This window comes from Mustela lutreola, chromosome 7 (genome assembly GCF_030435805.1).
Source record: "Mustela lutreola isolate mMusLut2 chromosome 7, mMusLut2.pri, whole genome shotgun sequence".
NCBI classification, from domain to species: Eukaryota; Metazoa; Chordata; class Mammalia; order Carnivora; family Mustelidae; genus Mustela; species Mustela lutreola.
In genome coordinates, this window is record NC_081296.1 from 31069164 (window position 1) to 31082073 (window position 12910).

At 43.8% G+C, this 12910-nt stretch overlaps 1 protein-coding gene across 1 annotated transcript; it reads right to left on the reverse strand.

Annotated features, from left to right (window-relative positions):
* Positions 1–3101: 3101 nt before the first annotated feature.
* LOC131835211 (large ribosomal subunit protein eL18-like) lies at positions 3102–3735 on the reverse strand. Its single transcript, XM_059179585.1, has one exon. The coding sequence runs from the start codon at positions 3700–3702 to the stop codon at positions 3136–3138; it is 567 nt and encodes a 188-aa protein (XP_059035568.1). The 5' UTR covers positions 3703–3735; the 3' UTR covers positions 3102–3135.
* Between the last annotated feature and the right edge of the window lie 9175 nt (positions 3736–12910).

Sequence of the window (12910 nt, forward strand, 5' to 3'; positions counted from 1 at the left end):
TGAGGATGGAGCAGTGGAAAGAACACAGTGATGACCTCTCACTGGGGGACTAACACCCCTCAGTTCTTGAATTCTAAGGCTAAGCTGGAACAAAAGAGGTTGTTAGAGAGTACTTATGATTAATCTCACAAATTTAAATTTTCTGTAGACATGAATTTGAATTAGGCAATAGAAAAAGAAGGCAATTACCTTATTCTATAAAGGAAGCACAGATTGTCTTTTTTTTTTTTTTTTAAGATTTTATTTATTTGAGAGAGTGAGAGAGAGAGCAGGAATGGGGAGGCAAGGAGGGACAGAGGGAGAGGCAGAAGCAGTGTCCCTCCTTAGCAGGGAGCCCGACGTGGGGCTCAGGACCCCCAGGATCAGACTTGAGCTGAAAACAGACCTTAATTGACTGAGCCACCAGGTGCCCCACATTGTCTTTTTCATGTATAAAGTTGGCTGTAATCTACAGAGGTAAAGACATACCATTTCCACACCAACTGCAGACCTTCTCAGTGAGCTTAAGACTACTGAAAAGTGTATAGCTGAACAAATTCAAATGGTTGCACTAACACTTCAGTGAAGCTTCATTTTTAAATAACGCTTTTCCTTCTCTTCTGCAAACCTCCCCTCCCTTCTTCTCAGCCTTTTGTTTCAGGGACCAGGGACCACGCTAAAGACAGGACAAAGGAGGCTGGCAGCAAGTATACAATTCCTGTCAAAACCAGCTAGATCCTGTATTTATCTATAACTACCCCCCACTCCCAGTCTCTTCCTCCAGGCAGGCTTGTAGTTTTTCGAGGTCTGTGGCCCTGCTGCAGCTTCCTTTGCTTGCAGAGCAGTAAAACTCCCAAATTGTCTTTCAGTTACCATTTGGTTCTGAAGCACAGAGTTCAGTTTTCAACAAGAAGCTCTGAATGTGGGAGTAGAGGGAAAATACCGTGAAATGAGGTCTGGTCCCACACCTGCATCTCTTTAGGGCTCCTGTAGAAGCATGTGATCCCCGAGAGTCTCTCAGGGGCTCTATTCACCCCCAGCACAGTCAGCCCACGTCCTTTGCACTATGAATGTGGCTTTCTCTTGGTTACCTGTGAGGTACTACCCTGTGTAAGAATGGGCGATTCATGGAGAAGGTGGAATATTGGCCAAAACTTTAAAGGACAAAAATAGCTTTCTTTGAAAGTTCTCAGAGTGTCTGGGGCTTTGGGAAATTTTAGTTCTTAAAATAATACTGCAGTTGCTCACTTGGCCTTCAGTACCTGCATGTTGTAGAGACTGGCAGGGTGGAGAGTGAATGCCTGAAGTCACCATGTCCGCACTGAACTCCGCTGAAGGCTAGGGTTGTGCTTTGTGGTAGACAGGCTGCCAAAACGGAAACGTGCTTTGCTCCACTCCAGAGGAATGTGTTGGAAGTCCTTCACAGAACACTCTTGTTTCCCTGTCTGAAAGGGGGATTGTCCTGGTGCTCGACGGGTTGTCACAGGCGTGATGTACTAGCTGTCCTGTTCCCAAACAGCAGCCGAGCCCAGAACTATAGGATCCATGTGGGCCACACAGCAATGTAGCAGACAGGCTCCCTGGCCCCTGTGGGGGACTGTCACTGTAGGTAATAAACTCCAGAACTGACCTAGGGGGAGGTCTCTCGGAGGGTAACATCATCCTCCTGCTTTTGCCTTCTACTCTCACCCTTTGGCACACCTTTCAGGAATAATTAAATCCCACCTGATTTAGGAGCCAGGATTGTGGCTCAGATGTTTGGGCAGCTCCTGTGGTGCCATTATAAGCTACTGATGTTAAAATTCCTGGAAAAGTGATTCATATTTCATGGCAATATATCCACTCAAGAAAGCAGCTGAGGTGATTGCACACCCTGTCTACACATCTTATCCATTTGGTGTCTGTCTCCTTCATTCACTCCCCACTCACAGCACCTCAGGGCGCATGACCCTGTCTCCCCTGCATCTCCTCTCCACTTTGCAAAGAACAAATGCCACAGAGGGTGAGGCACAGTGTTCACAGCTGGGGTCATAATTAGGAAGAGAATCTGGCCTCAACTCTGTGTTCATGTACCGTGTTTTACCTGTGGCCGCACAAGAGTGTAACGTAACTGTTCCACGCCCTCACTGCCCATGCAGCCTGCTAGCATCCCTGCATGCTGTCACCTCTGTTCACCCTGTCTCGGGCCCTAGACTCTGAGACTGTGCTCCCCTAGACCTTTTCCCCTTCAACTAAATGCACCCCTCACGAGCCACCTACCGCTCACAGACTTGGCATTGTCGCTTGCCCTGCTTCTCTCTGGAGCAACTTGCAATGTCCCTCTTTTGAACTGGATCCTCTCTTTGATATTCTGGTTGATCCAGCTTGCACACTCAATGCTTTTTGGACATTGTGCTCATCAGCCTGAACTGGTGTCTGCTGTCTATCCAGCCCTGGGAAGGGCTGCAGAGGGTACTGAGCTCTGCTGAAGGCATCTAACAGGTGGGGCATGATTTGAAGGCGAAGAGGCATTGTGCTGTCTTCAGTGTTGAGTGCGGGAGGGGGGGTGGTGGGGGGGGTGGTGTGTGTGTGTGTGTGTGTGTGTGTGTGTAAACGGATTTTTCTTTGTCTTCCTCTCCAGGAAGGCAAAACAAGCAGACGTGGGGAGTGTGCCATAGACAACAGTGCCATCTAGTGGTGCAATACACAGCCTGCAGCGACAACCTGACTGGAGGGTTTTTGGAAACTTCAAACTGACAGACTGCCGCCACATCTTGACTTCACCTAGACCTGGAACTCTTCTGGGGCGAACGCTCACTAAAAAGCATTTGATTTAACCCCAAAACACTCCTTTGCTTTCCACTTCTCTTCCTTTCCTGGAAGGAAAGGAACGTGCGATTTTTATCATATTTGCTTTCCACTTGTCTCCTTTTCCTGGAAGGAAAGGAACGTGTGATTTTTATCATATTTCTGGCCCTACTTTAGGTATTTTCCACAGCAGTTAATGTTGCTAAAATAAAATCACCCTCCACTCACTGATGGCTTGGATGGTAGCCTTTACCAAATCCATCTTTCTGCTTTTATTGGAAAATCTCATAATGAAAAATCTCTTCTTCCAGATTTTTTTTTTTTTTTTTTCAGAATTCAAAATCTTTAATAACAACGCAGGATCTGGGGTTAATTTTTGTAGCCTCGGCTGGCCCTCCGGCCTCTGGCGCGCTCGAACTTCCGGCCCTTGGATCTCACGTAGGGTTTGGTGTGGCTATGTGGGGTTCCGGGAGCCTTGCCAAAATGCCTGTACACCTCTCGGCCCTTGCGTGGCCCAGACAGCAAGACGGTGCCACAGCCCTTGGGGGAGTCCAGGGCCAACTGGTCAAAGGTGAGGATCTTGCCTCCTGCTTTGAAGATGCGGCTCCGGGCACGGCTGCTCACACGCAGCGCGCACACCTTCAGTTTGGGCACCTCCTGGACCCGCACGTCATCGGTTATGGTCCCTACAACCACAGCGGTTTTGTTTTCCCGGCCGGGCAGCTTCCTCTTCCAGATCATCCGGGAGAGGGACAGAGGTGGCCGGTTGGTGCGACTCATGAACAACCTCTTCAACACGACTTGGTTAAAGGTAGAGTTGGTTCGTCTGGCCAGAAATCTGTACAACTTGACCAACAGCCTCAGGTAGATGTCCTGGCTCTTGGGCTCCTTGCGCCGAACCTTTCGGTCCGTGTTGTGCCGGATGTCGACTCCCATGATGGCGCCTCCTGCTTAGCCAGGTCCGGAAAAGCCCAGATTTGTTTTTGATAGGAAGGCGAGCATGCTCTCTGTCCAAACCTAACAGTCAATCATCAAACACTTGAGGCATTTAGGAAGAGGAAGGCTGAAGTTTAGGCTGATTGGCTGTCATAGAAGGAGATGGGCTCTCCACAAATGAAGGAGCACTGTGGATATGGAAAAGCCTGAGGATGAAAAGGCCCTCAAAATCCAGGTGTCACATAGGGAGGGAGAGATGGGGCCAGCAGCAAGCAAGGCAGAGAACAAAGCCTAGACAAATTCTTTGAATTTTATTTAGGAAGCAAAATGTACAGCCAGTCCACCATGAGCTCACCTTTACCCCTACATTCTTCAGCTTCTTAAGTGGTAAAGAAAATTCTAACATTGATGTGGAAATGAATTAAATTTCACACAGTGTATTTGGTAGGTTAGACACAAAGATATTCTAATTAAATTTATTTCTAATAACATTACACCCTCAGTCAAAGAAATATTCTTATCCAAAGCCAGCATTTATAGTGGAAGGATTTCTAAAGTGAGGACGAAATCTATTCTGGCTCTGGGAATTCTGTAAGAGTCCAGGAAAACAGCTGGAGGGTCTGATATCCTGACGACTTGACCATTTGTTAAAGATCCTGAAGAATGTTCACTGATGTTCTAAATGAGCAACTCGTGTGAGTCATGATACCATTTCCCTGAAAACCTGTGACTGTCCCATGAACATTTCTCTTCATAAAAATTAATTTAACTTGACATCCTCTGAATGAGAACAACACCATGCTCTGTGCCAGTTTGAGGAGCTGTCATGAAAACAAGGAAGACTTGTCATTTGGACATTTATGAATGAAATGTAATGTTATACAAGGTTGAGTCTTGATCACTCATGCAAAAAGAAAAAGAACATCTCCTAGTTTTCCCCAGTTTTGTTTATATTTGAGGTATGATAGCATCATGATACCAAGATATGTGTATTTAGTCCAGAGAATTTGTTGGGAAATGTGTTTAATGATAAATGCAGACTTTAATAGCAATTGAGACTAATATGTCACATTGGCCTGGAGATTAATATAGTTTAGCAATTCAACAATATAAATGTCCAGAGTTTGTCTTTTAGAGTTTTAGTTCCCTCAGGAGACTCAGTATCTCATCTTCCATTTTTATTTTGGAAATAAAATCCTATTTGAAGTGGCTTGGATTCAGAGAGATCAGACAGATTCACCCCAGTGCTTCTATCAGTCCTGCATCACCTTTCCAGTCTTGGGAAGAGGTCCCGGGGCTGCCTCAGCAAGGCTCATAGACAACATAAACGTCTGTCTTCCATTGACATGTACCATTTCATTAGGTCACTACCGACTTGATCAAGACTAATAAAATATAAAATAATTTTAAAATTTCACTGAGTTATGGTATTTTTTTAATATGTAATCTTTCAAATTCAAGTCACTAAAACACAATGTTGATACTTGCTCTAATATCTGAAATATTTGGCTAGAAATGTCCTGGCATCTGAGTTTAAACATCAACCTTATCCATAACTGACTTCTTAAATAATTTTTACAGTTCTTTTTTCCTGTATGTCATAATCATGTGCCACTTTTGCTAGTGATTTTATGACAAGTGAATTACAATAACTCCTGGTATTTAGTTTCTGGTCATCAGGAAGAACTTACAACCTAGTGGGCATCATGGTACAACGGCATGGCCTGAATGTGGCCCCAGTCCCCAGGTGAAATCAGAGACTGTATCCTGAAGCATCCTTGGAATCCAGCAGTATTGTTTCATGTTTATTGACCCGTCCTGCAAGGCTTTCCCTATGCTGTTGGCATCTCTGAGTGCTTGAGAAGGGTTATCAAAGGATTCTTAACTGTTTGCATGGGGCCTGGGGCAAGTCTGCACCTGTATGGAGTACTGTCTTCACCTGACACAAGATTTGGAGCCAGGCAAAGCTCCAACACCTCCTACCTTGATGTGGAGAGGACAACCCGATTTGGTTTTATTAGAGTTTTAGAATTTTACAATCCCTGGTTGACAGTAATGGTTACACCATCAAGTCTGACATGTTTTTCTTCTTCTTCTTCTTTTTTAATATCACTCTTAAAATTTGGGGTACTTTTACATCAAATTACTTTTCCAAAGGCCTGACTTGTTTTAGTAGGAGAACCTTCTCAGAATGGGAGTTCCTCCCTGAGATGTGACTTGCCTGGTATAATGGTTAATTTTACACAATTTGACTGGGTTAAGGTGTGTCCAGATAGCTGGCAAAATGTTATTTCTGGGTTTGTTTGTGAGGGTATCTCCTGAAGAGATTAACATTTGAATTGGCATTGAATTTACTGAGTAAAGGAGATTTCCCTCACCAATGCAGAGTAGGTATAACTCAATCCTTTGGGGATCTGGATGGAACGAAAAGGCAGAGGAAGGAAGAAGAATGTATTCTGCCTGCCTAAAGCTGGGATGTGGTTTTCTCCCGCTCTCAGGGATTAGTGCTCCTGATTCTTGGTCTTCATTTTCACTCAGAACCACACCACCAGATTTACTGGTGTCCAGCTTGCAGACAGCACTGTGGGACTTCTTTGCTTCCATAATCATATGAGTCATCTCCTCATACTACATCTCTTTCTGTATGTATATAAATCCTATTAGCTCTGTTTTTCCAGAGAACACTAATATAGATAAAATCTCCATAAAACACCAGGAGGGTGTTGGAAACAGGGATGTCCCTGTCTGAAGAAACCTGAATCCAAGCTGCAGCCAATGTATCAAAGAAAGAATGCAAGAAAGGAAAGTCAGTAGGGAGGCTTCCTGTGGGTGTCCTGGCTAGGTGGGAGGGGTTAGGGGAGTGTGGGGCCCTTTCCTCCACCTCCTGCCTGGCCCTCCACAGCTTTCCACCAGAGAAGCAGTCTTCTGCGGACACCCTGACCAACTTTCTGTCCACTTTCATTTGAGTATCAAGTTATTTCAGTTGGGCCAATTTTGGGGAGGGGGGATAGGGGTGTGCTACTTTAAAATACTTAAGCTATTTTTGTTGGTGTAAAACTGCCTTTTCCATTGACGCCGAAACATTTTATGTTTACAAACCCCATTAGAATTTTACATTGAACAGAGGTCCACCCATGTAGAAAATGTTATGACCACATCCTTCTCTGTTTATGACACTTCTGAGTTCTCTTGCTGGGCTTTTAACTCCCAGTTCTCAGTTAATGAGTGAGATCCGGAAGCTTTCTCTGTTTTTCATTTTCCCTAGGAGCCCAGTTGGACTGCAGTCTCCTGGGAGAGGCTCCTGAGGGCTGGGCTAAGAGGGCTGGAGGGAAGAACAGAAGGGGCAAGGGGCTGGATGCTCAGGGAACCCGCTCCCAGTGACATGATGAGAAGGCTGGATCAGTGAGTTCAGATGAGCAAGAATTGTTTCTCTGGTCATCTTAGAGATAAGGAATCCGGAAGAGCTGTGAGGCATCTAAAGCCACACGCTGTGTGTTAGGTAGAGGACAGGAGCCCAAATCTTGTTTTGACATCCCTTTTCTGGCTCCCAGAGTGAGAGCACCAGTAGTATAATGTGGGAAAATGGTGCCATTGGAGAGTTTTACACTCCTTGAAGAATATCCCACCCTAAATTCTGGGGGTGGGGTAAGGTCAAGGAGCTGGGGAGGAAGACATTCTGGCTAGTGAGGATAACAGAACTAGAGGTGAATAGTTGTGAAACTTTCTGAAATCTCAGCTGCTTCTTTTGGGAAAGACATGGATGGAGGGTCCAGGTGCAGTTGCCATGGGATGGCCTAAGCAGGGTTCACCAGGGTCCACCAATGGAGCAGAAACCATTTAATTAACTTTCGAAGGATCTCTGAGCTTCTCCAGCTGGGCAGAAGCTGTGATTGGGCCACTGTGTGGGCTGGCAGGCCCTGGTGTTTACAGATTTGGTGATTCCCCTTTAATTACAGTGTTGAATAGTTGCTTTAAACACCAGATGCTTTGCATTGCATTTCTTCCAGCTGCCTGGCCAGAGAGTGTGACCCAGTCCTTGGTTTGTCCTTCCTGTTACTGACTGTGGCATTATAGCTTGAGTTTTATATGTACACACACACACACACACACACACACACACACATATTTATATATTTTTTAAATAATTATGTATTGATTAGGTTTTGGTTATTAATTTTAAAATAATTACATACTACTAATTATATATATAATATATACATACAGAGATATTTAAAAAATATTAACCATATCAACCTCTTCTCATCTCTGATAAGCCATTTCTTTGCATGTTTTTGATCCATTCTACACAAAAGGGAGCCAGTGGACATCATCATCAGTATAACCTGGGAACTTGTAAGAAAATAGAACCTCAGGCCCTGCCCCAGGCTTTGAGTCAGAATCTGCATTTTCAGAAAACCTCCAAGTGTTTTGTATTCAATTAAGGACCAACATCTCTGGAGCAGAGATAGTACAGCAAGCACTACTCTAAGGGCTTTGTGGGATCAACATGCTTACTCCTCACTGTATCCGGATGGGGAATAAATGAAATCTTGAGAAGCAGGGACACATGAGGAATACCATATGGCCTGGCCGCACTCCCACTTGCCTCTAGAGCATGGACCTTCATCCCATACTCTGACCTGGACCCTTTGTGCATCAACACCTGATTCATGAAAGATTTGATAGTCCTTAAAATGCTATTTATAAAAATTGTTTAGTATAGTAAGCTGTTTATTTATAGGAATTGTTTAGTTTAGAATTTGTTTAGTTTACTAAACTAAATAATTCCTATAAATAGCATTTTAAGGACTGGTGTGATGACTTATACATGGACTTTTACCATTGTAGTTCTTGCCAGTATATAATAATGATAATAATAAAGATGATGGTGGTGATGATGATGGTATGATGATGGTCATAATGGTGATGGTGATGATGATGATGGTGGTGGTGATGGTGATGATGATGTGATGATGGTCATAATGGTGATGGTGATGATGGTGATGATGGTGGTGATGGTGATGATGGTGATGATGGTCATAATGGTTATGGTGATGATGATGTTGTGATGATGGTCATAATGGTGATGGTGGTGATGATGGTGGTGATGATGGTGGTGATGGTGGTGATGGTGATGATGGTGTGATGATGGTCACAATAGCGATGTTGATCATGATGGTGGTGGTGGTGGTGATGGTGATGATGATGGTGGTGGTGGTGGTGATATTTACTTAAAACTTTAAATTTTTCAGCTCTCTGAAGAGCAATACTTTGTGGTTTTGGGTATCGCCCTACTCTTGGAAATGCTATAAACTCTGGCTCTGATTTGGTATTATTTGCTGTCTGTTTGGTAGGGAAGTGTGTTCTCTAAGTTCTAGATGTACTACTCTTTCTCAAAGATTCTAGGATGGATAGCATCAAAACTAAAGGCCAATTCTTTGTTTTCTTCTTTGCAGTATTACATAGAAATAACCAAGACCCATTCTGAGAATGGGACCAAAGCTTCAGAAAGAACTAGAAATATTGCTTTCCTCTCCTTAAACTCAAGCTCACCTATTCTCCCTTCTTCAAAGGGCAGTAGGAGTATCACATGTTCCTGTCAAGGGTGATTAGAGAAGTTCATTTCCCCCATTAAAGGTATTACATTTGTATCCTTTCACTCAAGGCAATCCCCTGTACTATATATGTAGAATCTTTCCTTTCTGAGCCTATTGGTAGCCTATGTCTTGTTACTGGGGTAGAAAATGGAAGGACTATAGCATTTTCTCAGTTCTTCAAGCCATGGTATGGTTCATTTATCGTGGTGAAATCAATTTTTGTCCTAAACAGCATTAAAAAAAAGAAGAAGTGGAACAGACTAGAAACTATTGAAGTACACCATGTATTCATTTGCTTGGGTTGCCATAACAAAGCACCACAGAATGAGTGGGTAGCTTAACAACAGAAATTTATGATCTTATAGCTTTGAAGACTAGAAGTCTGGGATCAAGGTGTTGGAAGGGTTTTCCATGAAGCTTTAAATACTCATGGGTACATATATGTTCATATGGGTTTCAGTGTTAAAGTATATTTCCTATTGCATAGGTCCGGTAAAACATGTTGGAAAAATAGGCTTGCTCATTTGCTGGTAGGATGCCCTGCCTTACTCTTTCTTCTTGGGATGAAGCAGGGATTGTAGGACCTGGAAGACTATGAGAAAGGGCATGAATGGATTATGAGATTGGCTCTTCTTGCACTTCTTATACTCCTTCAGATTGTTAAAACAATAACAAACAAGTTTGCTTTTTTTTTTTTTTTAAAGATTTTATTTATTTATTTGACAGAGAGAGAAATCACAAGCAGGCAGAGAGGCAGGCGGAGGGGGGGGAGCAGGCTCCCCGCTGAGCAGAGAGCCCAATGTGGGGCCCGATCCCAGGACCCTGAGACCATGACCCAAGCCGAAGGCAGAGGCTTACCCCACTGAACCATCCAGGCGCTCCTGTTTGTTTGCTTTTGAGTAATGTCCAGATTTTTGGTTGTTTCCAGAGGTTGTAGGACAGAGGTTCAGTTCCATTTCCTTGCTGGTCATCAGCCTGGGACACTCTTAATTCCTACAAGTTGCTTTTGGGTCCTTGACACACGGCCCCCTGCATCTCAGTAACCCAGAACCTCTTCTCATAAATTCCCCAGTCGGATTTCCCCTTTTGCTACTAACTGTAGCAAATCTCTGCTTTTGAGAAAGCACCGGGTTTCTCCCTTTGGACGAACTCAGAGTCAACTAATTAGTAACTTTAATTACATGTGCATACTCCCATTTTCCATGTGAGGTAACATAACCATGCACTGTTTCATCATATTCACAGTCCTGGGGATTACAGTGAGAAGTTCTGGGGCCATTTTGGTTTCCCTGGCTCAGGCCCAGATCCTGCAAGTTTATCAGTAAACTTATATTTGGTTAGGAGAAATGTAAACCATTGTGTCCAGGGGAGAAGATCATATATAAGTCCTTAGCATTTTCTTTCCTTTGCCCCATTTGTCTCAAGCTTGGCAAACTTATTTCAGTGGCTCTTTTCCTTCTTCCTTCTTGAGTGGTGCTCTAGACCTCATTCCATGAACTCTCTTTGAACCAGTTTTGCTGTCCTGCTGGACACATCACCATTGGGTGAATAAAGCTTTGACACATGTCTGTTCTATATTTGTATGGAGTCATGGGTTTAGCTTTTTGACAAAGGCAATTCAGTTTTCTGGGAGGTCTGGTCTTGTAGCTTCTGAGAATTTCAAATTTCTTTTTTTCTTGCCATAAACCTTTTACTGACTGAGTTCACCCATAGCTCTGCCTTTGAATGAAAAGGCATAAAAATTCACCTTGTGCATGGCTTTCTATCATTAAAAGTTTGCACGGTGACTGGCATCTTAAAAAGGAACTTTGATGGAAAGCGCTCTGCCATGTGGGGGCTATTTTACAGAGACAGTGATGGAAAAATTGAGCTAAGGGAAAAAGAATGGATACATGTCATACAACTATGGCTTGAGCACCTTTTCCTCTGGGCTAGGCTGGTGAACAGAGATGGCAGGGCTGGGCCATGGCCTGGACTGACTGATTATAGGACTGACCATGGACAATTGCCAGAAGTCTCTTAAGACAGAACTTTCCTCCTTCAAAGCCAGTAGAATGCCACCTGCTGCCCCACTTTTACATGCAGCCCTATCTCACATCCAAAGCAGACCCTGTGAGGTAGCAGGTAAATCAATCTTGCCCTGGGATATGGTGATCCAACAATATCCCCAGCCCACCCTTTATCTTTGGTCTTTGTCACCAACTATGCCAAAGATCCAGCGTGCTCAGGTTGATTCTGGGGTTTCATTGTCCATTTTTAAAAAATTAATTAATTAATTTATTTTCAGCATAACAGTATTCATTATTTTTGCACCACACCCAGTGCTCCATGCAATCTGTGCCCTCTCCAATACCCACCAGCTGGTTCCCCAAACCTCCCACCCCCCACTCCGCCACTTCCAACCCCTCAGATTGTTTTTCAGAGTCCATAATCTCTCATGATTCACCTCCCCTTCCAATTCCCCCCAACTCCCTTCTCCTCTCTAACTCCCCATGTCCTCCATGATTTTTGTTATGCTCCACAAATAAGTGAAACCATATGATAATTGACTCTCTCTGCTTGACTTATTTCACTCAGCATAATCTCTTCCAGTCCTGTCCATGTTGCTACAAAAGTTGGGTATTCGTCCTTTCTGATGGAGGCATAATACTCCATAGTGTATATGGACCACATCTTCCTTATCCATTCATCCGTTGAAGGGCATCTTGGTTCTTTCCACAGTTTGGCGACCGTGGCCATTGCTGCTATAAACATTGGGGTACAGATGGCCCTTCTTTTCACTACATCTGTATCTTTGGGGTAAATACCCAGGAGTGCAATTGCAGGGTCATAGGGAAGTTCTATTTTTAATTTCTTGGGGAATCTCCACACTATTCTCCAAAGAGGCTGCACCAACTTGCATTCCCACCAACAGTGTAAGAGGGTTTGCCTTTCTCCACGTCCCCTCCAACACATGTTGTTTCCTGTCTTGCTAATTTTGGCCATTCTAACTGATTTAATCCACTGTCCTTTGAGATCCATCTTCCCTGATTGCTGTGAGGGTCCAATCTGGAATGGCCTGGAAATTGAGGTGAAATCTATAATTCTGATCACCAGTTCTGATGTGGAGCTGGGAGTTTCCCCACACCATCAAGCAATTCTTTGCCCCTGGCTGGCATTCCTACGATTTAACCCAGTTCTGACACTGTCTACCTGGAGAGAACATCAGCTCTCACAAGTGAAAGGCTCAGTCCCGTGACACTGCCGCTTCCTTCGATGACAGTTGCAGGTCCAGATTACCACCTGTGCTTCTGACTGATCCACTATAAATCAGAGGTTCCCATGACGCTCTCCTTGGCTTTGACTAATTTGTGGAGTGGCTCACAGAGTTTAGAGAGACATTTTTACTTACTAGATTACTGTTTATTATAAAAGGATATAACTCAGGCATAGACAGAAGGAAGAGATGCACAAGGTAAAATATGGGGAAGGCACACAGAGCTTCCACTCTCCAAGCACCTCCACATATTCACAAACCCAGAAGCTCCCTAACACCATTCTTTCTGGGTTTTTATTACATATACTCAACTGATTAAATTATTGACCATTCGTTATTAATCTCCATCTCTCTC

Bases quoted from the DNA above. Each gene is read 5' to 3' on its own strand.
- LOC131835211 (XM_059179585.1), bottom strand. From the start codon at position 3,702: ATGGGAGTCGACATCCGGCACAACACGGACCGAAAGGTTCGGCGCAAG.